Source organism: Heterocephalus glaber, unplaced genomic scaffold (genome assembly GCF_053883595.1).
Source record: "Heterocephalus glaber isolate CG9 unplaced genomic scaffold, H.glaber_assembly_v1.0 deba00000546, whole genome shotgun sequence".
In the NCBI taxonomy this organism is placed as follows: Eukaryota; Metazoa; Chordata; class Mammalia; order Rodentia; family Bathyergidae; genus Heterocephalus; species Heterocephalus glaber.
Genome location: NW_028258147.1, coordinates 7,963,774 through 7,991,025, shown reverse-complemented (window position 1 = coordinate 7,991,025; position 27,252 = coordinate 7,963,774). Strand labels below are relative to the sequence as shown.

General features: G+C 39.9%; 1 protein-coding gene across 1 annotated transcript in view; it reads left to right on the top strand.

Moving 5' to 3' along the window:
* Snd1 (staphylococcal nuclease and tudor domain containing 1) overlaps positions 1 to 27,252 on the top strand; it is a 437,205-nt gene that overhangs the window by 269,095 nt on the left and 140,858 nt on the right. Inside the window, exon 15 of the mRNA XM_004856405.3 lies at positions 17,143 to 17,284. Coding sequence (XP_004856462.1) covers positions 17,143 to 17,284 — 142 coding nt within the window. The remainder of the gene's footprint in view (positions 1 to 17,142; positions 17,285 to 27,252) is intronic.

The following is a 27,252-nucleotide window of genomic DNA, read 5'->3' as shown; positions in this document are numbered from 1 at the left end:
TTATAATGATGATATCTGCATAGCATTGAATGTACAAGAAAAATCTTGAGAGCATCCATAATTACATATGCACTGACGAGAAGAAATGACAGTGATGTGAGATCTTTGATTAACCAAGCTTCTTTCTTCTCGCCTTTTTAGAGGGGAGGAGCAGGTGGGCATTTTTTGCTCTGCATTCCAGGCTGGCCCCAAACTCACAGTCCTTCCTCATCCTCCCAAGTGCAGAGATTACAGGTTTGGGTGACCACGCTGGTTTTATACTTCTTTTATCTTGACTAAAGTCTTTTGTCTCAATTCTCTGCCATCATTCATGTACTCAGTGTGGTTTTCCACTGAGAGACTAGATCCTTACAGTCTGAATTCGAGGTCCTTTTAATACAGTGTCCACATGTGATTATTTCCTACCAAAATTGTAAAGCCACTGAGTAAGGATGGGGTAACTCAACATTTTGCTTTAGGAAGAATTTTAAATTCCAGATATACCCAAAATATCACACTTCTAGTTACCTTAAAGATATTTTTCTGGGGGCCTGGGATTTAGATCAGTGGTTCCGGTGCCTACCTCGCCAGCACAAGGTCCCGAGTTCGATCCCCGGTACCAAAAAAAAAAAAAAAAAGATATTTTTCTGCCTGGAATTCTGGGCATACTTTATTAAATCTGTTGCTGGTCCTGACTTTGGGGCTTTTTACAACACGGTGTTGTCTTACTAGGAACACATTTTTAAAATTCTCACATCATGATAATGTGTGATTTTTGTTGGTTTGTTTTATACCTTCTTGGCTATGAATCATAATTTTTTGCATTAAGCACTTTATTCCTTAGGAGAAAGGCTACTTAGTTTGACAGCATCTGGATCAGGAAGCTCTGTGCTTAGATCCTGTTTTGATTGACTCATGGAGCAAATTTCATATCAGCTTCCAATCAGCATGTTTTCCACATTAGTTTACAGATTTTATTACAGCATTAATAATATTTGTCTCCAAATATAAATAACTAATTCTTTGTAGAGAATGTGAAATGCTGGCTCTAAATACTGAAGAGACAGTTGTAAGCTTCAATAGACTAAGCTGAATTAGCCTCAAATGTTAATATTTTCCTCCTTTTAAAGTAAGACCTTACATGGGGGCCGGGGATTTAGCTCAGTGGTTCCAGTGCCTGCTGCGCAAGCACAAGGTCCTGAGTTCGATCCCCGGTACCAAAAGATAAAATAAGACCTTACACAAGTTTTTGCCAACTTTTTGTTTTTAAATGCCTCAAATATAAGTAAATGAAAAGAAGGAAATAAAAATAATCTATACCAAAATAAAAATCATCTATACCTCCACCACCAGAAGTTTTTCTGTGGTCGTACATCTGTTCACCAGATTGTGGGATTGATTATTTTTTCCACTCTTTTCCTCTTTTCTTTTTTAAGTTGTTGTAAGCTGTTTTCAGGACAGAGAGCTTCAAGTTTTCTTTGTAACTATACACTTAATGCCTAGAAGAGTGTCTGGCCCATAGTTGGCACCTAACAGCTGTGGGATGAATGAATGGTGTAAATTGTTGTACTGTAATTGTCTTAATGTACCTTTTATTTTTGGATTTAGGGTTTATTTGGTTTGTTTTTTGCTGTCTTTAAAAACACTTGTCTAAAGAATGGTCTGAATTATTTTCTTAGAATAGTTCTACAAAGTCGAAACTGAGTCCAAAGAAAATCATATTTTTAAACATTCTATTAATCTTTACTAAATAAAGTGATTTTTTTAGTTTGATGCCCTTTTTCTTCTTTAAAACACCGACCAATGTCTTTTTTATTAATATTTCTACCATAATAGTTGACATTTTTGTCTGTGTTGAGGAAACTAGAACTTTCTCTTCCAAATTGTATAATTATCTATTTTTTATTAATCATTTAGAAACATAGGACTTTTAAAAGACTAATTTGACACAATACAAATGTTATCACTTAAAATTTATTAGACCAATGTTGGTGTGTCTGCAAGCAAAAATGAGTGGTCAGTGTTTGGTCAGCTCTCTATATCTGTGGGTTCTGCACCCATAGATTAAATCAACTATACATGGAAAATATTCAGGAGAAAAACTGCACCTGTAGCTATGTAACCTTTATTAACATTTATTTTAATGTTTTTCATTTTATGCCATCAGATACTTGCTGACATTTTTTTCTCTATCCCTTTCTGAAGTTGTGTTCTTGTCTAGAATAGGGCAGAGCTTTGCATGACATCAATTTCCTTGCTCAAGTTTTTGATTTGCCCATGAAATGAAAACGAGTTTTTCATCAGACCATTGTTTAAATTCTTTATTCTGCACATTTTGTTTTAATTATCTCTCAAACCATTTTGTTGTTCTATAATAAATTCCTGGCTCTTTCTATAGAGACATTGGAAGTGATAAAAATTGATCTAAAACTTTTAAAGAAAACATAGTATTTCACATCTGTAAGTAATTTTTAAATCCTAGCCTGGTAATTGCTATCCAGAGTTGTAGGCTCTGGTTGATGGTCTTTCTTCCATATTCTCCGTACCATGAATCATGGACAAGCTGTCTTTAGATTGGACTCATGTCAGTTTTCAAATGTTTATTGTGCTTTTTCTATAAAAGTTCAGTATTTGATTCTCAGAAAAGTAACAACACATTTTACAGGTTTAAAGATCTTTTTCTGGTTTCCCTGTTGGTTATTTTTGCCAGTTCAAAACAGGCGTGTTACCTTTATTTTCTTATCAGTTTAATGGTTTGTTTCATATAAATTAGATGTTTGCAATTTGAATAAACTACAAGGTTTTAGAGACTGTTTAACCTGAAAATAATTGAGACACACTTCCCAGTGTGTGTTAAAATCACCTGTAAACATTTCTTTTTAACAGATTGCTATTTCTTTTTTTCCCCCGCCCTCCCTTCAACCCCTCCATCCCTCCCTATTTACAAAGACTTTGCATTTTTTTCATTTTCTCATATTAATTCCTTTCCCTTCTTTCCTTTCTCCTACCGCTCCCACTTCCCCTTCCCCTTTGCCCCTTTTCTTCCTATTTCACGTTATGTATTATACCTTTTAGTCCTTATTTACACTTTCAGTTTCTCACGCTAGAAAAACTATTCGGTATTTACACATTTGTGTCCTATTTATTTCACTTAAGAGTATCACCTCAATGTGCATCTGTTTAGCTATAAATGTCTCTAATTTCTCATTTTTTATGGCTGAGTGGTACTCCATTTTGTAAAAAAACACGTTTTCTTTATCCAGTCTCCAGTTGATGTGCAATTGGGCTGTTTCCAAGTTTTAGCTATTACAAATTGTGCTGCTGTGAACATGGGTGCACATATATCGCCCGTGGTATGATTCTTTTAATTCTTTGGGGAAGATACCCAGCAGGGGAATAGCTGGGTCAAATGGGACTTCCAGTCCTAGTTCTTTGAGGTATCTCCATACTGATTTCCACAGTGGTTGCACCAGTCTACACTCCTACCAGCAGTGGAGCAGTGTTCCTCTTTCCCCACATCCCTGCCAGTGTTTGTTATTGGTTGATTTCATGATAGCAGCCATTCTTTCTGGGGTGAGGTAGAATCTCACAGTTGTTTTCATTTGCATCTCTCGAATAACCAGTGATGTTGAACATTTTTATTTGCTATTTCTGCTTCTTTGTCTGAGAAATGTCAGTTCATTTCAGATGCCCATTTTCAGGTTGGGTCTTTAAATTGGGGAGGTCTGATTTTTTAAAGTTGTTTGTAGATTCTAGATAGTAGACCTTTGTCTGAGGAAAAGCAGGTGAAAATTTTTTCCCACATTGTAGGTTGTCTCTTCACACTGTTGGTGATTTCTCTTGCTGTGCAGAAGCTTTTTAGTAAGAAGAGATCCCGCTTCTTGATTGTTTGTGCTAGTTCATGGACAACTGAAGTTTTGTTCATAAAATCTTTTCCTACCCCAGTGTCTTCAAGAGTTCTACCTAACCTCTGTTCCAGCCTGTTCAGCATTTCTGTTTTAATATTTAGGTCTTTAATCCATTTCGATTTTAGTTTAGTGCATGGTGAGAGATATAGGTCTAGTTTTAATCTTTGGCAAGTTGAAACCCAATTTTTGCAGCACCATTTATTAAAGAGGCTATCTTTCCTCCAGTGAGGTTGTTTGGCTCCTTTGTCGAAGATGAGGTGGCTGAGTGTGTCTGGAGTTGATTCTGCATCTTCTACTCTTTTCTACTGGTCCTCAAGTCTGTTTCTTTGCCAGTACCATGCTGTTTTTATCACAGTAGCTTTGTAGTATAGTTTCACATTGGCAATTGTGATACCCCCTGCCATGCCTCTGTTACCTAGAATTGCTTTTGCTATTCTGGGTCTCTTCTTATGTCAAATGAATTTTTGGATTATTTTCTCAAGGTCTGTGCACTATGCTGCTGGAATTTCAATTGGGATTGCATTGAATCTGTATAGGAGTTTTGGAAGTATGACCATTTTCCCTATGTTGATTCTTCCTACCCAGGAGCAAGGGATTTCTTTCCATTTTCTGATATCGTTTTCAGTCTATTTTCAGAGTGCTGTAGTTTTCAGAGAAGAGGTCTTTGATTTCTTTTGTTAAGTTGATTCCTAGGTGTTTTCATTTTTTGGATATTATTGTGAAAGGAATTATTTGCCCTATTTCCCTCTCAGTGAGTCTGTTGTTCATGTAGAGGAAAGCTATTGATTTTTGTGTGTTGACCCTGTATCCAGCTACTTTACTGAATTTCTTAGTAAGTCTAGAAGACTTTTGGTGGAGTGCTTGGGGTCTTCTATATAGAGTATCATGTCATCTGCAAATAATGACAATTTGACTTCTTCATTTCCTATCTTTAGTCCTTTTATTTCTTTCTTTTGTCCAATTGCTCTGGCTAATGTTTCCAAAACTGTATTGAACAGGAATGGTGATAGTGCACATCCTTGTCTTGTTCCTGATTTTAGTGTGAAGGATTTCAGTTTTTGACCATTTAGTATGATACTGGCTGTTGATTTTTCATACATGGCTTTCATCAGATTAAGGTAGAGACCATCTATTCCCATTTTCAATTCTCTCTCTTCTTTTTTTTTTTGGTACCATTGATCAAACTCGGGTCCTTGTGCTTGCGAAGCAGACGGCAAAACTACTGAGCTAATTCCCTGGCCCAGTCTATTCCAATTTTTTGTAGGGTTTTTATCATAAATGCATGTTGGATTTTGTCAAATGCTTTTTCTGCATCTATTGAAATGATCATATGGTTTTTGTCCTTGTCTCTATTGATATAGTGTATTAAATTGATTGATTACGTATGTTGAACCATCCCTGCATCCCTGGGATGAATCCTACTTGGCCAGGGTATATGATCTTCTTGATGATCTTCTGCATTCTATTTGCCAGTATCTTATTAAGGATTTTTGCATCTATGTTCATTAGTGAGATTGCCCTATAGTTCTCCTTTTTGGTTGGGTCTTTCTCTGCTTTGGGGATCAAGGTGATGCTTGCTTCCAGGAATGAATTCGGGAGTATTGCTTCCCTTTCAATTTCATTGAAGAGTTTAAACAGTAGTGGCTATAGTTCTTCTCTAAATGTCTTGTAGAATTCAGCAATGAAGCCATCAGGGCCCGGGCTTTTCTTAGTTGATAAGGTTTTAATTACGTTTTCAATTTCATTGGTTGATATTGGGTTGTTCAGAATTTTGAGGTCTTCTTCGTTCAACTTTGGTAATTCATATGTATCTAGGAATCTGTCCATTTCTTCTGTGTTGTCCATCTTATTGGTGTATAGGTTCTGGAAGTAGGTATTGATAATCATCTGGATTTCTGCTGGGCCTGTTGTAATTTCACCCTTTTCATTCCTAATTGCGTGAATTTGGGCCTTTTCTTTCCTTTTTCTGATAAGGTTGGCTAAAGGTTTGTCAATTTTGTTGATTCTTTCAAAGAACCAACTCTTGGCTTCATTGATTTCTTTTGTATCATTCTCTTAGTCTCCATTGCATTGATTTCTCCTCTGATCTTTATAATTTCCTTCCTTGTATGAGCTTTGGGGTTGTCCTGCTCTTCTTTTTCTAGAAGCTTGAGTTTCAGCATCAGGTTGTTTAATTGGGCTCGCTCTGTTTTCCTAATATGAGTATTCACTACTATGAATTTCCCTCATAAGACTGCTTTCATTGTGTCCCACAGATTCCGATATGTTGTATTGTCATTGTCATTTAACTGAAGGAACTGTCTGATTTCTTCTTTAATTTCCTCTGTGACCCATTGGTTATTCAGAAGTATGTTGTTCAATTTCCATGTGTTTATGAAATTCTTGCAGTTTCTTTTGCTATTGATCTCCAATTCCATCGCATTATGGTCTGATAATATATAGGGGATAACTTCAATTCCTTTGCACTTACTTAAACATGTTCTGTGAGCGAGTATGTGGTCTGTTTTGGAGAATGACCCATGTGCAGCTGAAAAGAATGTGTATTCTGATTTTGTGGGGTGGAAGACTCTGTAAGCATCTGTTAAGTTCATTTGTTTAAGAGTTTGATTGAGTTCTAGTATTTCGTTGCTTATTTTTTGTCTAGTTGATCTATCTATTTGTGACAGTGGGGTATTGAGGTCCCCTACTACTATTGTTTTAGTGCTTATATTATTTTTCATGTCTGTTAGTATTTGTTTTATATAGCTGGGCACACTAGTGTTTGGTGCATAGATATTTATGATTGTCATCTCTTCCTCTTGGATTCTTCCCTTTACAAGGATGTAGTGTCCTTTGTCTCTCTTAATCAGTGCTGGTTTGAAATCCACTTGATCTTCAAAGAGGCTGGCTACTCCTGCTTTTTTGGGGGTTCCTGTCACATGGAGTATTGTTTTCTACCCTTTAACTTTCAGTCTATGAATTTCTTTTTGAATTAAGTGTTTCTTGTATGCAGCTTATTGTTGAATCTTGCTTCTTGACCCATTCTGCTAGTCTATTTCTTTTGATTCATGAATTGAGCCCATTAACATTGATGGTTATAACTGATATGTATTGACTCATTATTGTCATGACTTTTTCTTTTTGTTGGATTCTCCCTCTTTGTGTTTAATTTCTGTGTCCGATGCATTTGTTCTGCTGGGCTTCCTGGGGTTGTGATCCTCTTCTTTTCGTAGAATATTGTCTAAGTTCTTTTGGATTGCTGGTTTGGTTCGCATGAAGTTCCTGAAGTGCTCTTTGTCATGAAAGTATCTTATTTCTCCATTAAGTTTGAAAGATAGTTTTTCAGGGTACATCAATCTGGGTTGGAGGCTGTTTTCCCTTAGGGCTTGAAATACATTACTTCAAGCTCTTCTTGCCTTGATGGTTTGCGTTGAGAAGTCTGCTGTGATTCTGATGGGCTTTCCTTTGTATGTGATTTGTTTCTTTTCTCTCACTCCTTGTAGAATTTTGTTCTGTTGGGTGTCTGGAATCTTAACTATTATAGATAGGCCTATGTATAGATTTTTTTTTTTTTGATCTAAGGCTAGTTGTTGTCCTATATGCCTCACTTTATCTGTATGTCAAGTTCTTTTCCTCTGCTTGGGAAGTTTTCTGCCATCATTTCTGTGAACAGTTTTTTTATGTCATCTGCTGTTCCTTCGTTGAATCTGATCAGTCTTATGTTATTCTTCTTTGCATCGTCTAGCAGCTGCTGGATTGATTTCTCGAGGTCTCTTACAATTTTAAAGAAATTTTTCTTTTCCTGGTCACTAATTGCAATCTTATCTTCTGTATCTGAAATTCTATCCTCACATTGGCTCATTCTACTGTGTAAACTTTCAGTGGAGTTTTTAATCTCCTGGAAATCTGTTTGCATCTGTTTTATGGATTCCATTTGTTTCCTATTTTGGGATTCCATCATGTTCCTCAGCTCCTCTATTTTTTTATCTGTGTCCTCTCTAGATTTATTAATCTCACACAATGGGCACAATCTCCACTGTTATCTGAGAAATTATTTCTGATTTCAATTTTTCCAGATCCTCTTTTGTTGCCAGTTCACAGAATCCAGGTGGTTGCGTATCCGATTGTTCCATCTCATTTCCTTTTGGGATTGCTTTAAGTGATCTGGGGGTGTGGTTTTGAGACATGTTTATGTGTCTTCTCCTTTCAAGGTGTGTGTGTGGGAGGTTCTGCTGGCTCCCCCATGGCTCACCTCCTCGGCAGTGGGGGGCGGGGGGTGCAGTAGCCCGAAAGGCTCCTCCTGGGCACTGGGGTTGGCTCTGCTCTTTGGCGCTAGGGCTTGTGGTACAGTGGCCCAGAAGGCTCCTCCTCGGCTTTGGGGGCAGTACAAATTGGTATGTCTGAGCCAAAAAACAAACTTAGTTTATCTTTGGGCCAACTTGGCCCCGAGACATAATTATTTTTGAGTACAGTTATTTCATAATAAAATAAGATTTTTTTAGCTGGTCATGGTGGTGCACACCTCTAATCCCTGCACTCTGGGAGACTGAGTCAGGAATATTGCTTGTGAAAGCCCAGCCTGTACAATTGAGTGACTTATCAAGGCCCTGTCTCAAAATAAAAAATAGAAAGGGCTGGAGATGTGGCCTAGTTCCAAGGGCCTATTCCCTAATATTGCCAAAGAAAAGAAAATTTTTTTGCATCATGACTACGCATTCACTGTATCAAAAATACAGTGTATTGCTGTGCTGATGAACAATAAAAAGGAATTTGTTGGTTCAGAGTTCTCATAAGTAGGATAATCTGTCTCTGGAATAAAATTACAAAAGCAGTTCTATATTTCTAGACTTCAGAGAAATTATACATTTTCTCCTTTGAATATAAACCAGGATATGAAGTATGATTGAAAAATATGGTGAATGTTTGTTTTTAAATTTTTACTATGATAAATGACACATTGCCATTAATCCCCCTCAAAATACTCTGCCTTGCTTTGAATATATCCCATCTTTGGTTTTTTGAGGCAGGGTCTCACTGTGTGGTTCAGGTTTGCCATGAACTCATAGCGATCCTCATGCCTTGGCATCCTGGGTGCTGGGATTACACACATGTACCATTTAGCCCCTCTCTTGCCACTTTATGAAGCAGTTCTGGAAGCCCTTTCGTGAGTGTCTTTAGCTGTGCTGTTGTGGCTGCCTCAGTGTCCTGAATTGATTCAAAATGTTTACTTTTCATTGTCATTTTGACTTTGGGGAAGAGCCCGAACAAGGTAGATGAAGACAAACTGTAATATTTTTACAGGCCTGCCTTTCCGTTGAATGGCACTTGGCAACAATATTCATGGTACTTTTTATCACACCTGGTAAAGTAGGAAAGTGGCAAGAATGATGGGGTAGATGTGTTTGAAGTGAGGGGCATATTTTTATAGCAACTAATGGCAGTCTGTCTTCCACTGCAATAATTGTTTTGTTTTGTTTTTAATTTAAGGATTCACAGAGTATTTTCACGAGTTCAGAACTAAACACGCAGTACATTTACACTTCAGCCCTGAACACACAACCCCAAACACACCTCATATTTCCTCTCAAAGGACAAGAAAGTATAGCAAGAATACAGAAGTCATGGGTGTGAAAAACAAAGGAAAGAGTACAAAGGGAATTCCCAGGGTGAAGGGAAAGCTGGCAAGCCCTGTGCGGGGCTCACAGGAGAACTGGAACACCCCAGGAAGAAGCTCTCTGATAGGAGAGCTGCTCTTTATGGAGTTACAGTATGAAAAACAGTATAACTTTAATCCAAAAATGTACTAATATTTGAGAAGTTAGAATATGCCAAAAGGGAGGCACATTTAGGGATAATGTAGGGACAGAAAAGATGGGGCTTATTTGTGGAAAGCTTTCTGGATAGTATGAATTAATGAGTCCTAACTGTCACCTGGTTCTGTGGAGTGTTATGCCTGAGGAGGGCCACAGCTTGGCATGTGTGGCACTGCCTTAACAGCTGCATCTGACCTGCATTAGAAAAGGAGGATTGAAAGCAGGATTAAAGCAAACTTGTGTATTTGATACCTTATTCTAAGTAAGTGTATACTTACTTTCTCTTTTTTTTTTTGATACCCGGGCTGCAACTCAGAACCTTGTGCTTGCTAGGCAAGCATGGTGCCACTGAGCTAAATTCCTGGCCCCTGCCTTCTCCTTTTTATATGAAGTAAAGATATACCATCATCTGCACTTTCTATGCCCAACTTATCTTACAAAAAAAAATATTGTAGAATAAGCCAAGAGCATTATATTTCCTGTTGATAATAAAAATGCAGATTTTACCACTAAAAGGCAATGACTTCATTTCTAAAGGTTAAATTGAATGATTCTCACAGCGTAATTTCAGCGGTTAAATTTGGGAAAGTCATTCAATAAAAGAATAATCTCTAAGCCTGTGCAGAATTTTTATTTGATTGAGAATTGGATATTATTTTATTCATATTAAGCCATATCACCTGGTTTTGTTTGCAGGTGGAAAATAAATGTCAATAGGCATAAAGCATTCAGTAGAGCTTTGTTCTTTATTTGGATAAAATATGTACCCATTATGGTGTTGGGGGATGTGCTCGTGCTCCTGATGCTTTCTTTTAGCCATTGCCTAAGAATTTAAGGCTTTTCTTAAGCTACTTTTGGCAAAGTTTTCCCTGTGATCCTCAAACCCTTTACTTTTTCTTCTAAATTATTTTCTGATTAAAAATTTTAAAGCACTTTAATGCATTCAATATCTAATTAAAGTAGTTGATCTAAAACATAATTACTGAGTGTTTAGTTCTGAACTTGTCATTCTTTCCAGGTTAATAATAAGCTAGTTGATTGGGCTGGGGGAGGGGGTTTCTTGAGTTAAAAATTTAAAAATTGTATATTTTTCATACACAGGTCACTTTTTGTCCTTTATTTTCACAACGAAGGTATAATATATATAGTTAAAATATACCTGCTCGCATCTCATTCTGTGAGTTTTGACAAATACACATTTTAAGAAATATGTACATTACCATAGCCAAGAGATAATAGTACTTTTTTTCATCTCCCAAAATTCCTCTGTCCCTTTGGAGTCAACCCTTAGTCCCTGGCAATCATTGATGTGTTTTCCGTCTCTAGAATTGAGCCTTGTTTGTTTTGCAGTGTAGGAACAGAACCCAGGACTTTACATATGCTAGCCGAGTGCTCTACTACTGAGCTGTGTCCCAAACCCCTATAGTTGAACCTTTGTAAGCATGCCATGTAACGGAATCATATAAAGTACTGAATTTGAGATTCATCGATGTTGTTGCCTATACCATTTTTACTGTGTGGTGTGCTACAGTTTATCCAAAGTTGATAGATATTTAGGTTGTTTCAAGTTTTGAATGATTACAAATGAAATTCAGCCCACACTCTGAGGCCTGTCACACAATTTGACTTTCTTTTAGTTAGGCTGCCTTGATTGTTAGGCAGCAAGCTGTTTTTTACATATTCATTCTAAACACAAAGATTTGGCTTCTCAGCATTTGCCAAGTCTTGGCTTCTTTTCTAAGTATTATATGTTGTTGAAAGGAAATAGATACTGGGGAGGACCAAGCAAATAAAAAAATATTATAAATGCCTGTGCTTTGTAGGGCTCTGGAGAACAGGCATATCCCTAAAGTTGTACAAGGTTTAATTTGTTTCTAGTTTGAATGAAGTGGCTTTTTCCAGCCATATTTGGGAGGTGAGGCTACTTTACACCAGTGTGCTCTGTAGCTTCTTCTGATTGGGCAAGCATGCTCTTCAGCCCTTCTACCCTCCTGGCTTCCCCGTTGGGAACTGCTTAGCAACACTTGCTTCCTTAATAATGGAGAAGAAGCAGAATCAGAGAAGTAAAAGGTTATTCTGTTGAGGGCACCACAGATTAGAACACCAGCCTCCCAGGCACTGCTCTTTATGCACCTACCAGTGTCCTCTGGTACTATGCTCCCCATCCCCAGGGTGGAAGACAGGGTCTGGCTGCCATTGCTCCTCCGCCATGACATTGCTGACTGAGGCTGAGTACCATGCCAAGTCAATAAGCAGTATGAGAAGCTGTAAGGCACAGACAACATTTAATGAAACATTATCTACAGCCTAGATTCAACACCTTTTTCTTTTTTTTTTTTTACTGTTGTAATGTTTTGTCTTGTTTTAGTCAGACGGTTTTCTCAAGGGTTCTCTCCTATGTTCGCTTCATTCCTGTTAAACACGCAACTTGCTGAAATCAGCACCCTCTTCCCACCTCCTCATACACACCTCTGTGAAATAATCAACAACCAGCCAGAGAAGGTTGGTTTCATATTTTTAAGTGCTTTGTGGTAACAGTGTAGCTGGAATGCATTCCCAAGTGTCCTCCCCACCAGGGTCCCATTTATTTCAAGAGATTATCATGCTGTACAGCTGGCTCCTCACAGAGAATCATAAACTCATTCTGTAAATTAAAATGTCACTTGTGGTCATGGAGCCCAGCATGAGGAAAGGAGGAAGAGTGTGGCATGATGAATGACTTTTTTGCCTTTCTGGTAGAGGGTGTAGTTGTGATCTGTCTTCCACATAGCTCCAAAAATAATTCCCCTGGTCTGTACTGCCCTGAAAACATAGAGAACTATGGCAGTAAATGATCACAATACACCTTAAAATGAAAGCACACATTTGCTTCAGTATCCTCAGCTATTAGTTTTGATCTCCACACTGTCCTATCTGTATCTGTCCTCTTGTTCTCAAGGGTTTTGCTGCTTTGACATTAAGATTAGTTGGACTCAACACTGTACTCTGTAGTTCTTGATCCTTAGGTCAGCTTGATGGGACCTGGTGATGCCATCAGCTCTTGTAGGGAAGCAATTTTTGGGGTGGGCAGAGTGCATAATTGTATGTGCAAGGAGGTTCTTCCTCATTGTGGTCGTGACTTTTCACAGTTAAGTTCTCAAGTGCTGATAGACACCCCCATGGTAACAAAATAAGCTCTGCATTTATTTATTTTTAGGGGTTTTTTCTGTGATGTTAATCAAAGAGTGATTGTGATGATGAGAAATAATTAGCGAGCTTCATTATTAATAGTTCCCATCTGAGGCGAGCGAGCATATGATAATCCGAGTAGTTAATTGTTAACTAACAAGTTTACTGTCTTCCTTTTCCCTGTGCCATTTTGAGTGCTGTGGTGGTTGCCTTTCACCAGTCCTTTCTAGCTTCCTACCTACCATGTGGGAATCTTCAGTGGAAAAAAAAAAAAAGTTATAGTTAACATCTGGTGCACACAGACAGCTACAAAACCTATCATGGAATTTCACAGAACTTTGACTTAAGTTCTGCTCTTCTAGATGCAGGTGACCAAGGTGGCTAAGGAGGAAGTACTATTCTCTCAGACAACCTCTGTCCTGTGCCTGCTATATAAGAATTCCACTTCCCCTGCTCCCTCCACCCCACCCTCCAAAACCTGGTAATTCACTGTAAAATTATTGTAAAATCATTGTTAACATACATCTGTGTACATAGGAAGGTACTTTGCAGAGGAACTACTGAGGAGGATGTTTCATAGTCAAAGGCAGATGTGACGTACCCAGTTGGAAGAAATTTGGCCTGACAAGCCAACAGTGGGAGGCAGAGTCGAGTGCATTGTTAAGATGTCCTTATAACCTCTGCTTCTCTCAGGATCATGCAGCCTTCCTGGAGGGCCATTCCTTTGAGGCCTGTGCCTCTGAGTTTAAGGTATAGATATTAACATGCTTTGAAATGAAGCCACCCCAGGCACGTTTGTTGCATCATTACTTTCTCAATTTCAAGGTGCATTGAGGAGGCAGAAACATTCCTTAAAGAGATGTCATCCACAATAGCAGGTTAAATGTGGTTAATTCAACCTTAAATGAGCTTTTCCAAGAGTATAGCAAAATACTTACATATGGTTTGTTGTGGAGCACAGGTAATGTGAAAACTACCAGTGCAAAAAAAAAGTTCGTTGCTTAAAAGTACAGTTGCTCCTTGATTATTTACGCCAGTGGAGGAGAATATTGCTATAGATAACACAAAACTGTAACTAATTTGTCTACTTGGATTTTCGAAGTCCTGAGGCAATGTACTACCAGGAAACCATGGTAATAGATTCGCAGACCTTATATGAAAAGGCCAGAACATGGAAAACCGGGATGTGAGAGTCTTTGCCTACAGCCTTGTAAACAGAAATATTTGATGGCCACAATACTATCTCTTTAAATCTAGGAATATATATGTGTTATATGTACATATATGTATACTTTTTTTTTTTTTTTTTTGAGCTTGGGTTTTACTATGTATTCCAAGTTGGTCTTGAACTCACTAGACCAGGCTGTAGCCTCGGCTGGCCTTGAACTCACAGTGATCCTCATGCTAATCCCCAGTGCTGGGATTTCAGGCATGTACCACCACACCTGACAATACTTATTTTTAAAAATAAATTTGAGGTTAAATTTTTCTAAAGAAATCTTTAATTCCACTAAATCTCAATGAGCTACGCTTCAGAATTATTGAAGAAGAATTAAAAATGTTATGTTAAAGATATCATTTGAACTTTATCACTTTATTTCTTCAGATCCACGGACATCTTCATCTTCTCAGTAGGAACTGAACTGATTGCTGTTATACCTTGTTTCTCATAATCAAATTTTCTCATATTTAACTTTTGTTTACCTTTCTCTTATTAACCCTGAAAATGAATATAAGAAACTGAAGCACATTGCTCTTTGAAAGCAAGTTACTTAACCACATTCAATTTTATAGTAATATGATCAGAATTCCTAAAATAAACACTTTCCATGATTCAATTAGCAGGAAATGGTTTATAGCAATATCACCTGAGGAAACTTGCCAGTGTGCCTTACCAGTCTTTTCATTTAAACCACTGAAACAAATACTAAAGGTTTCAAGAATTTTTGTTTCAAATGCTTGAGGTGATGAGGAAAGACAGACACCATTGTTTGGCTGCATCTGAGATTTGGCAGAGCTGACATATTTTGGTTATTTCATTCAATTTAAGTGCTTTGAACATTTGTCTCATGAAGACCAGGAGCTCTGTGACTTGGCTTCTCATTTCATGCCTGGGAATAAACATGGCAGTTCTGGTAGGCTTTTAAAATTTGCTTTCATGCCCTCAGTTTTCATAGTTGACTTTCACTTGTAACCTTTACCATAATTAATGCCATGTCATTCTTTTTCACCTTCACATATCATTTCTGGGTTAGGACTGTTGGGTTGTTAGTTGAGACTAGGTCAGGTCAGGAACATCTATAGATTGTTGTTATATACTAGCAGTAAGGTCACTTTGATGGCCCTTGGCTATTCTCAGTGTAAGTACCTCTCCTGATAAAGTAGGGGATACTTTGCCTATCTACTGTAGGAGTTTAACAAGAGTTTGCTGCAGTTTCTGTGTTGGTATTAACATTAAAGCATATGAGCACATACACATTATTGTTAATTCCTATAAGCTTTTTTTCTTCTGAGATAAACACACCCAAAAGAGAGGTATGAGCAAAAGTCTATTTCTGAAAAATGTAGATTAATCCAGCCTTGGGAGGAGGGGTGGCCTTCAGAGACATTAGGTTGCCTCATGATTTGCAATAATCAATTTGATAATTGTTGTTGACTTACTGGCTCAGCTCATGAATAATGTCCCAGATTTAGACTAGTATGAAAAAAGGATTTTAATCAGGTGGCGCTTTTGTTCCCATGGAGCATTTGTCTTGGTTGACTATTCTGGACTTCTGCCAACTGCCAGAAAGGCATTTTTCTTGCTGTATATGTGTAGAGGAATATGTGTCATGTAAGTGTTCATTGGGGGAGTTTCCAACCCACTAAAGCTCATTGTTAGCTTACCTTTTACCAGCACACCATTAGAAACACCGAGAATGGATTACTGTCTCTCTTTTTCTCTAAGAATCTGTTTGAAGGAAGGCGTGAATCTCATTACTATAAATATTGTTTTCATCCCAGCCTACCTCACTGCTTCTGAATGAGAGGAGCCCCTTTGGCTGCTGTGGAAACTGGAATAACTTGATGGCTGTTAAATTTTTATTATCTAATGTACATTTATTTAGATACAATTGCTTGGTTGCTAGGAGAAGAGTCAGAAAGGAAGAGCTTGCTGAGTGCAGACTGCCTATGTCACAGAAGTCAGGAAAGTGTGCGGAGCTTGCTGTCTTTGGAGGGAGTTTACACTTCTGCTGGCTGGGCTGGAAACCACTGAAATTCTGACATCCACTGATTATTCCCCCACCATATGCCATGTGATATTTTGATGCTTGCCTACTCTATCATCTGTTTAATTAGCTTGAGAAACTGAAAGGATTTGAAAGCCCTTAGCTCCTAAGTGGTTGAGAACTCTGAGGCTCAAAAGGTTCACGCTTGATACTCTTGAGAGTAGAAATGTGTAGACTTTGCATTGATGCATGAAAAAGTTTAGAAAGTGCTAGCGGGTTTTATGTGTTTTTGTTGTTTCTATAATTATTCGTGCTGACATGATGTGGTATTTGTCTCCATAGAGCACATCTTACTGTTATAGATTTCCCTGGGTAGGAACAGTGTGCCCTGGGTTGTACCTCATCCCCAAAAGGCACATGAGCAAGAGTTGCTCTGCTGGTGCCCAAGGAAGGCTGGACACATCTCAAGGTTAAGAAACAGTTCTGCACCGGTCATGATACGCCTATAATCCTAGCACCCTGGGAGCCTGAAGCAGGAGGATGGCAAGTTGGAGCCCAGCTGGGGCAATTTAGCAACTTAATGAGACCCTGTCTCAAAATAAAAAAGTTTTTAAAAGGATTGAGGATGAAAAAAAAAAGGATTGAGGATGTAGCTCAGTGGGAAGACCTGGGTTCAATCCTCAGTACCCAAAAAGAAAGATTTCCAGTGCTCTCCTAACATTGTTTTCCTACTAAGCAGACAGAAACATCAAGTCAGTGAGAATGTTCTAGAAATTGTTAACTGTTTCTTCTATTCAGGTTACATGAGTATCAAGTCTATATCATGTTTTCAGAAATGTCTGATTTGCGGGGGGGGGGGGTTCTTTTTCTTGGTTCCAGGGATCGAACTCGGGACCTTGTGCTTGCAAGGCAGACGACGGAACCACTGAGCTAAATCCCCAGCCCAGAAATGTCTGATTGTATAGGGTTATTTACTGGGCCTCCTGTGGTCTACCAGACTTTTTTTTAATCCTACTCCAGACAGAAAGAAATATTTACTTGGGTTCTACTAGTTTCCCATGATTCTTTTGTTATTTTCTCCTCCAGGATACCCAAAAAGCAAAGCAGTTCCTGCCCTTCCTTCAACGGGCAGGGCGTTCCGAAGCTGTGGTGGAGTATGTCTTCAGTGGTTCTCGTCTCAAGCTCTATTTGCCAAAGGAAACTTGCCTTATCACCTTTTTGCTGGCAGGTAAGTCCGGAGCTCAAATGTCATCCCTGGAGGTCACACACCCTCTTTTCATTATGGTTTACCTAGGCCACAGGGCCAACCTGGATGTTTTAATCTTGAAATGGGATATAGACACATCCTTTCCACTGGTCTCAGTCCTAACATTATACCCTGCTCATGCTGCTCAAGTTCATGAAGCACAAGATGTGGGGAGAAGAGTTGTTTTAAAGACAGCACACAGTCTCATAAATAAATCATTAATTAAAAATAAATAAGTAAATCATTAATAATGGAATTCTCATAGTTGGTATTACCCACTTCAGATCACCTGCCCCTGCATGTTAGTCATGAGCAAGCTGCACCCTGCCCTTGGAGTGCTCTAGGCAGTGCTATTTGCCTCTTTTCTTCTTTTCAAATGTCAACAGGATCCCAATCCTGTATGAACCCCAGGCATGATGTTACTTCCACAGTCTCCTGCACCTATAGTATATCTTGTTATTCTAAGGGTGACGTGCTAGCATTCACCTTTCTCCTTTCCTTGCTGGCTGAATGTACAACCCTGTTATCCTACCTTTTCTAGTAGCTTAATATTTCCCAAGCTAGCAGGACTGTGTATGAACTGCGCTCTTTGAGCAATTTACATTTATGTATTCGGGGAGCAAACTGCTTCATTTCTTCACTGCTGGCAAATAATAAAGTTATTTATTTCTAGTCAGTACTTCACAGAGAATGTGGTCTTTGAAGGAAGGCTGTCATCTCACACCCACCCCCCTTCACAGTCATTCACTCACAAAGGACATAAGCCGTTGTGCTCCCCAGATGCACCATGCCTTTTCTATGGTTGTCCTGTTGCCTCAGCATTTCTTCTGTTGCATTCTTGAATAGAATTTGCTGTGGGGGAAGAGAAGCAGGAGCCATGCTTGCCATCTCCTGCCAGATTGCCTGGGCCTCATTTTCCCAGAAGGGATTAAGATTTTCTGGTCTGGATAGGGGTCCCCTGCAGGCCCCAACTAAATGGGATGAGTAATGTGAGATAAATTACTCTTTGAACACATGCCTGTGAAGCTCACTGCTGCCCTGTGACCTTTTCTCCATGAGGCACCGTCACACACGCTTAGGAACTTGACAACCTAGTTCCTCAGGCTTTCTGAAGGGACAAACTGAAGTATGACCCCAGGTGCAGGGCCAGCTCTGCAAAGAAATCGGGAGCAAATGCACACCTTGCAAGAGGGCTGCCTTTGTGTTACCTCTGATGTGGGTTGTATGCTGAGACGTCACAGAGCAGTGAGTGAGAGTCCTTTCAGGAGGTCATTTGTGCCCTTTTCTATAGACTTCTGTACCTGAGAAGTTTCTTACCAGTGAATTCTTCTTACTGAGTTTGCGGTATATATTCAGCTTGTTCTCTGCTCTGTTTCTGAAAAATAAAAGCTTCCTTTTGGCAGCATAGTGCTTATCCTCAGAGGAGAAAAGATAAGCAGTATGATTCTTTCCGGCAAACTTGGCCACAGATCTACAGGGGAAAGAAAACACTGAAGTTTGGCTTTTAAACTCAGAGTTACCAGAATGGAATCAGCTCAGAGTGAAGACCTGTCTTGGCTACAGTGTCCTGCAAAATCCTTCTCATTTCACCTTGCTTAGACACAAGCCGTCTGGTCACTGGGCTCTGCCTCAGCCAGTTACTTGGAGGACTTGGCATTATCCTAGGCTTCACAGTTCCAAGACATTGCCCGAGTTAACTAACATTCTGAAAGATAGATTGCACAGAAACAAACAGATGATAAAAAGTGTAATCTTTAAATTTGTCTTTCTGCCACTGTGTATGCTGTTAGATAATACATCCTTGGGTTCTTTAGAAACCTGTTGGGGACACAGGGACCCCTCAAACACTTAAGAGAAAGCAGATCTCGGTTTGAATCCTGGCTCTACTATATAAAAGCAGATGATTTTAAGGAGGTGATTTATCCTGTTTAAGCCTCAGTGTGCACATTAGTCATAAGTGACGATGGTTTCTTGCCTCTCAAAATTGTTGAGAGGGTTTAATGAGATGAGCCTAGAATAAGCCTACCATAAAGCAGATTATCAATGAGTTTGTTTCCTTCCCTCACAGACATTGTGTCTGTGTCAGTAGATCTTACTCATCTGCAGTGCCATGGGTTGCAGCATGTGTGTATGTAGCTATGGCTCTGCTGGGGAACTTCTGGCCCATCCCTTGATGGAATAAGTCAGGGACAGGAGCTGTGCCAGCCTCCGCCAGCCTGAATAATAAGCTCCCCACACAGAGGCTCTGGTGTTCCCCTCTGAGTTTGTGGACCAAACAGCTCTGTGTTGTCCTAGACCCTTGTCACAAGAGTATATAGGTAAGAATGGTTCTAGGCTTCAGGGAACACTCCAGGAAAAACAGACATGAATATAAACTCTAGTGGTGGACACTAGATGAGAGAATAGAACTATGGACAAAGTGCAAAAGTAGCACCCAGCCAGGGGGCAGTGGGTTCCCTAGGTGCAGCTTAGGGAACACCTCCTCAAGGAGCCATCTCCTCTACCATTGAGCTATACCCAGCCCTGAACTATGTTTTGAAAGACGAAGAGCTTACTATGTTGGGGAAGAGGAACAGGAAGAGGGGCACATTCTAAATGCACAGGTGTAACAGCTGGGCCATCACCCCTTGTTACTGGTGGAGTATAAAAAGTGAAGTGGGCTTGAAGATATAGCTGGGTGGTACAGTGCTTGCCTAGCATGCACAAGGCCTTGGGTGCCATCCCTAGCAGAGACAGTGGAGAGAAGCAGAAAAGTTTGGGAACGTGTAGGAAGTAGACTTGACAGGATTTAGGGAATGACTACATTTTTTTGGCAGGGTCTAGTGGGTGCTGTCCAGTATAGGGGAGAAAGTCAAGCATCTTAGGCTTCAGCAATTGGGTAGATGTGATGTCCACAATTGGCAACATGCAAGATAGGAATTGGTTTGAGGAATAGGTAATTGGTCTGATTTTTGATGTGTGTTATTTGAAGTTCTCATGGAAATGCTCCAGCAAAATCTTCAAGCAAGGGAGTGGCCAGCTCTAGGCACTAGAGCTCTCTTAGAAGGAAGAAACACCCTGGAAAACATCATCTTGGGAAGACATAGTCAAGAAATAGAAGATCCTGGGACAGTGGTCTTCTGGAAGTCGGACCACAGAATTCCAAGGAGTTCTCAGTGTCAGGGTTTATGGAAAGGATCAAATACACAAAATGATGAAGTAATTTCATACTATCAAGAAGTCACAGGTGACCTTTGTCAGTATACATCAGAGTCAACTAAAGGCATTGAGGAGTACATGTGGGAAGTAAGGAACAAACTTTTCAAATATAGGCTGCTCATCTCAAAATCTTAACAGAGAATGCAAAATAGTGCAAAAAAGTGAAAGCTGTCCAAGCAAGGTAACATTGGAAATGTTGTCAGCACCTTGAGTAGTTGTAGAACTGTAATTCTTGCTCAAGAATGAGGAAGGTGACATGTATATTTGGAAAAGCTATTCAATATACCTGTTGTTTTCATAATACCAATTATAGAATGTAGGACTCCACAAATTCTTCAGGGAAAATGAGGATATGAAAAAGATGGGGTTAGAGAATATTAGAGGAATAATGCATCTTAAATCATTGAGAAGCCCTGCAGTGAATTTTTTAGAAGAAACTCAGAATGGCTGTAAGGGAATAGTGAATACAGCAGAGACTCAGAGGAGACTGAATGAATGAGATGGCCAAGAAGGTGGGTGGGGAGTCTGCTTACCATGAGAAGGGGTCTCAGGTCCTTGTGACCAACTACAACAGCGAAAGTGAGTATAGGCACAGACAGCACCCATGTTATGAGAGTGTTTACCAGGACCATAATGGTACACCTTGCAGGCATCTGTGGTATGTACAGTGCCACACTGTAAACATGGCACTCTGCAGGAAATGGTGTCTCTGTGCAGCAAGGAGGGAGTTGGGGTTATGATTCTCCAGGGGAAAGTCAGGAGAACTAGAGATCAGTCCCTTACGTGCTGCTGTCATTAATCCTAGCCTTTTGGAGAGCCCTCTGTACTTCAAGGTGGGGTGGACACTTCCATTTTTATGTGGCCTTTTTTGGGCAGACGGCCCCACAGCTTGATAGGGAGTGGCATTTGGTCCAAGCCAGCTGGCCTCTCTGTTACGGTTCCTGCACCCCTGTACGTGGAGTGATTGCTTGGTCAGATGGGAGAGCAGGTGGGGCTAGGGAAAGTCAGCTGCAGCGAACAGGTCAGTGCCTCCTGAAAGCTCTTGCCCTTTAGTCCTTTGAGCACCTGGCTTTGGTTTGGTTGGTGAGCAAGTGACCTTATACCACCTGAGCTGAGACTGTTCAAGGTCCCCCTGCCTGCTGCTGTGGCCTCCTGAGCATACTTACTTCAGTCTTGGAGGCAAATCACAGCCAGTTCTTGTCCTGAGTTAGCAGAGAAGCCAAGATCCCCAGGCAGCCTGCATTTGTTTAAAAGCATCCTTTTTCTTTCTCTAGCATTTAGTGAGCCCCATACATTTCCTTCCATTAGAACAAAAGCAGTTTACCCTCAGTCTTTATATTATCCTCACTTGCCATGCATGTCACATTTTATTTTGGTATCTTGTCTAAAGGGAGAGACTGGGGCACATATTTGCAAATCACTTCTCCCTTGATTCTTATTTTTATTTAGAAGCACCAGGGGGCATGGAGTGTGTGTCCTATTATTATACCCTTTTTATGACATTTCCTTAGTTTGAATCACCTTTTTAGCTCTTGGGTATCAGTGTCACACTGATGGCACAATTCAGGAAGTCGTCCTATAGGCTAAGTATATATAGGCTAAGTCCTATAGCAGGTATCAAGGTACTGTCCTGTCTAAGGAATCTTAGGTATTTGGAGCCTTCTGCCAACTCACTGAGTGATTCCACCCTTTGATTGCATTTCCATTTTCTAAAGGATGGTACAGCAATAAGTACAGTGAATTACAGACTGAGGCAGGTGGGGAGGGAAGGAGGATGGATGTCACTCACCTTTCGTAGAACTTGTGGGACAAACTGCTTAGAAGGCAGCAGCTACCTGGCAGGGGGTTCCCATGTGGATCACAGCAGGTGACTTATAATTAACCAGTTACCTAGTCATATGAAACAAGACCAGAAAATGAGACTGCCCTTTGGCATGTATAAATTTTTTTTCCCTCTCTCTCTTTGATTACAGCTTGGAGCTGTATTCTAACAAGGAAGGCAATGAGAAAGGTTCTAGGGGTCCGAGATGTAATAAATGGTGGATTTGTGCATGATGAACTAAAGATTTGGCTGTGTGTCCTTCTCCGGAATGCCTTTGTATAAAGTGCCTCATTTCCTTCTTTCTCTTTAACATCTCTTCTGTAGCCAATCCTAATTGAAATATCAACTGCCTGTTTCAATAGACCAAAAACTTGCAATGAGAGAAAGGGAAGAAAGGGAAACAGGAATATCCTCCTCATCTCCTGGCCCCAGGAATGGTGGATCCCCATTGATTACCAGTGCCTAACCAAATTAGAAAATTCAAGCCAATGTGTGTTTAAGTGAGAAATCCCATTCTGCTATCACAGAGGTGCTAATGAATCAGGCTGTTACTGTGGTTGTGTTTGCTGGGCTTCTATCCTTAATTAAGCAATTACAGGGTCTGCTGATACTTATGAATTCCTTTCAGATGCTTTAATTGAATTGCACCTTAATGGATATTTGTAAAGTGGGGTATTCTCTCTCTTGGGACTTCCCAGTTTGATTCTGTCTCTACTGCCTACTTGTTTTCAGTTGGGTCCCATTACTGGAAGTGGGCAGCCTGACATGAGACTTTACTGGAGTTGCTGTATTTCTGTACTCTTAATAACAAATTATAGGGATTATAAGAACTGTGTTTATGTCAGGGACTCTAGCAGGTCACTTGTAGCAAGAAACTAGTACAATTAACAGGTTTGTGCAAGCCAAGTATGATGACACATGGCTGTAATCCCAGCACTCTGGGAAGCTGAGGCAAGATTACAAGTTCAAGCCCAGCCTGAGCAATTTAACAACTTAGTGAGATCTTCCCTCAAAAAAAAAAAAAAAAGGCTGGGAATACAACTCAGTGCAAAGTCCCTGGGTTCAAAACATAGTACTGGCAAAACAACCCCACCCCCCAAAAAAACAGGTTTGTGTAGTATTTTTTGATGTGCCCAACATATTTTGCAAGTGCACTATAAGAAAGGCAGTCTTCAATAGACAGTACATAATAAGATAGTTTCTGCTCTTGAATAGCTTTTAATCTAGTAATGTAGATGGCCATATGAAAACAAGTAAAAATAAAAGAATTATCAAAAATATTACTAACATACCGTGAGAATTCTCTTAGTCTGTTGCTATAATAGGACACTTAAGAATGGGTACTTTATAAAGAAAAGGAGTTTATTTTGGCTTATGGTTCTGGAAGCTGGGAAGTTGAAGAACGTGGTGCCAGATTCTGGTCAGCTTCTGGTGAGGGTCTCCTGCTGCTTCAGCTCATAGTGGAAAAGCTGAAGGGCAAGTGAACACATGTAAAAGAGACAGAATAAGAGGAGACATGCCTCATTTTGTAACAACCCACTCTTGTGGTAACTAATCCAGTTCCTTGAAAAAGGGGTTACTCCCTCTCAATAACCCCTTCCCTAAAGGCCCCACTTCCCAGCATTGCCACAGTGGCAATCAGATTGCAGCATGACTTTCAAAGGGGACAAACCATATTCCAACCATAGCAAGAGTGCAGAGGAAAGAACAGTTTATTGGGGTATGGAAAAGACTTCCCAGGTGAAATAGCATTTTAGCATCCAAGAGGATCTGGAACGTTTTCTTTTGGCAGGTTGGGTGTGATTCGTTTAGGCAGAACAACTTTGCCTATATCAGTTCTGAGGAAAAGTTGCCTAAAAGAAATAGATTTACTCATCAGTCCCTCCAAACACATGGCTATTTAATAATTCTTTTATATCCACTAGGCATGATGCTAGTAACATACAAATGTGTGATAAAGTTCCAGCCTTCAAGTAAATAGTCTTATATACTGATGTAAAGAATGTATAGACAGGAGGGGAAAAAAATCTTTGAAAAAGATATGGATAAGAAAAACATACCTTAAATTTACATACAAGTGAAAGCAACTCAGAGTTCATGAAATGAGAGTAAGTGTTGTGACCTTGTCCAAACATGAGGCTATCTTGTACCATAATCCAGAAGTACAGGATCCAGAGGGAGGCCTGATTGCTGGCTCAGGCCTGTGCAGGGCAGGCCTTCCAGTGTGGTGTTCCCTCTGGGGTGCACCTGCTCAGGAAGGATTTCAGCAAACTACAGGTGGATTGGACCAGGAGAGTGATCCACAGAGTAAGAGCCAAGAGATGCTATTACCTGAGAATTAGTAATAGGAGTCAAAGGACAAAATTCTAGGGCGCAATGGAGTGTTTCATTGTGAAAGAGAGAGAACTTGAATTTGTTCAGTAATCATTTTAGTTATTTTATACTGATTGAGACAGTAATAAAGTCAATAAAAATAAAATTTGTTCAAAATTGTTCAAGATGATCACAAACCTTGGAGCTAAAACACCTAAAGAACTCTTGCTTTCCTGCTTTCTAATTAATTGTTACCATCAGACTGGCCTGCTTAACTTGATGTGGTGCTGGTGATCTGGAGACAAGAGAGACAGGGAGGTCCATATGGCAGTACTGTGCTAGGTGGGCTAGGGACTCCTGTAACTGTGGAAAGATAGTCCTCACAGCGCCACATTCTGTGGAGTCAGTGGGACTGCTAAGGATAGTGTGGTTCCCAATTAGGGTGTTCAGGCCTCACCATCTCAGTTGGGTTTTCCATGTCAAGAAGAGATGTTTTCATTGCCTTTGGATGGATAGGTCAGTGAGAAGACTCCTTCTAAAATTCTCTGACTAGTGCTTCTGCTTTTTTTTTTTTTTTTTTGCAGTACTGGGGATTGAACTCAGGACCTTGCACTTACAAGGCAGGAATGGCACCACTGAGCTAAATCCCCGGCCCATCTGCTTGTCCACTCTAAAGCTTTCAGTTAGTGTGTTTTTACTGTTACTACTTTATAATTTTAATATAGATAAGGGGAAGAAAATCTTAGCTAAGGACAAGGCCTGTCTTGTGTAGAACTAATAAGAGCCCATAGCATGGTACAAAAGAAGTTAGACCTATGAGCTCCTGCCCCAAGCCTTCCTTTTCAATTCTGTCTCCTTCCCTCCAACTTTAACCTTCCTTCTCAGTCTGCTTAGGGTTGTCTAAGCTGCTTTCATCCAATGGGCATTGGTGGATGGAATGGAAAGCTTCCCAGATCTGGCTTTTCTTCATTGTCATGTGTCTAATACCAGCACCTGTCTCTTGGTTTGTGTCCATTACATTCTTGTAGCTTTCCAAGAATACATTTCAGTGTGGATTTTTTAGCACCAACTTGTCAACCAACTGGCATTTTCCAGCAGCCACTTAGTAGTAACCATGACAAGCAGCAGTGTCCTGCCCTGGACTCCTCTCCACCAGCCCAGCCCTGTGGGAAGGTCTATTTAGTCAGACTAATAGTAGAAAATGGCAGAACCTGGATGCAGGAAAGGGAGTGTAAATGGTTTGGTAATTCGAAATTAAAATAAAAGCCTTTGAAATCTAGTAATGGGCAACCCCAGAGTGAACAGTACACACTGCGTATAAGACTTCATCCTAGTTGCTATAGGAACCACCACTCACATCTCCTTTTCAAACAGATTTGATGGTGTTTAAAAAATAAGTAAAACTGGTCCTCATCATTTAAAAAGTGGTCTTTGCCCCCTCCTCCAACCCCATGTCACTGTTCACTGTCAATTTCTTTCAGAAAGTTTTCCTGAGGCTTCCCCAGCTGATGGATGGGCTGGATTTGAGAGTTTGTGCCTGACCTTTTGAGTACAGTTTGAGTGAGTAGCACAGAACATATAAGGTATTAAGTATGGGCCACCAGTTCAAGCACATCTTCCTGTTGACCTTCAGGCATCTCAGACCTTCACTTTGGGAAGTGGACAGAGCCAGCAACCACAGAATGCACTTCACCACACTGTATGCATGGGTGTTCTGGAGAGGCCCAGGGAGCTGCTCCTCATCTCAGTGCCATGGGATTGATCCCACACTCTGTGCATGGCTGTTGAACACAGAACTAGTATGAAGAACTCACAGACATTCCTTTCATAATTTGGAAGGCATCTGAGGCACAACCGCATTCTCACAGTCACAATATTTCATCGTTAAAAATTTCCCTGCTTTATTTAAATAACCCACTGAATGCAGACCTGGTAAGTTTGGGGGGTTTTTAACCAAAGTTTTTATTCTCTTTGCCTATGATATAACAAATAAGACTTCATCTTATATGACTCCCTATAAGGTTGGCTTACAGGCTTCTAGAGTAGATTTTGAAAAACTTTCCTTGAGCTTTCTGGATTCCTTGTAGTGTTTCATTGTTATACTTACTTCCCTGTGCTGCTTTACGATAGAATTCCTAAATAAACCCTGTTAACTCCCATGGCTTACCTTTACTATGTGTAGGAAGATATTTAAACCAACTCCTTATTCTGCCACTGGTGGAGAAGTTCCCATTTCCCTGCCCTTACGTGCCTCCCTTTCCTGAGCTTGTACATCTGCTAGTGATTTTTCTAGGGTTAATTTGGGTGTTTTTATTTTTAAATTGGAACATGGTGTCTGTCTCTTCTCTGTGTGTGTTTTGGATGCAGCCCCTGTGCTAGGCATGCGGTTATTAACTCCACTGATATACCAGTTCACTCATTAGCATTTGCATTTTAAATTACAAGCTAGAGCAGACGACATTTATGCTATATTTGTACCGTTGCCTTCTTCATGAATGATGTCGTATGTGCAAGGAATGCAGAAATAACTCTTCTGAGGCCCTGATGTATTTTAGTCTCTTTTCCAGCAAACTGCTATTTCTTTCTTACTCTTGATTTTCATTGTTTGATAGGGATT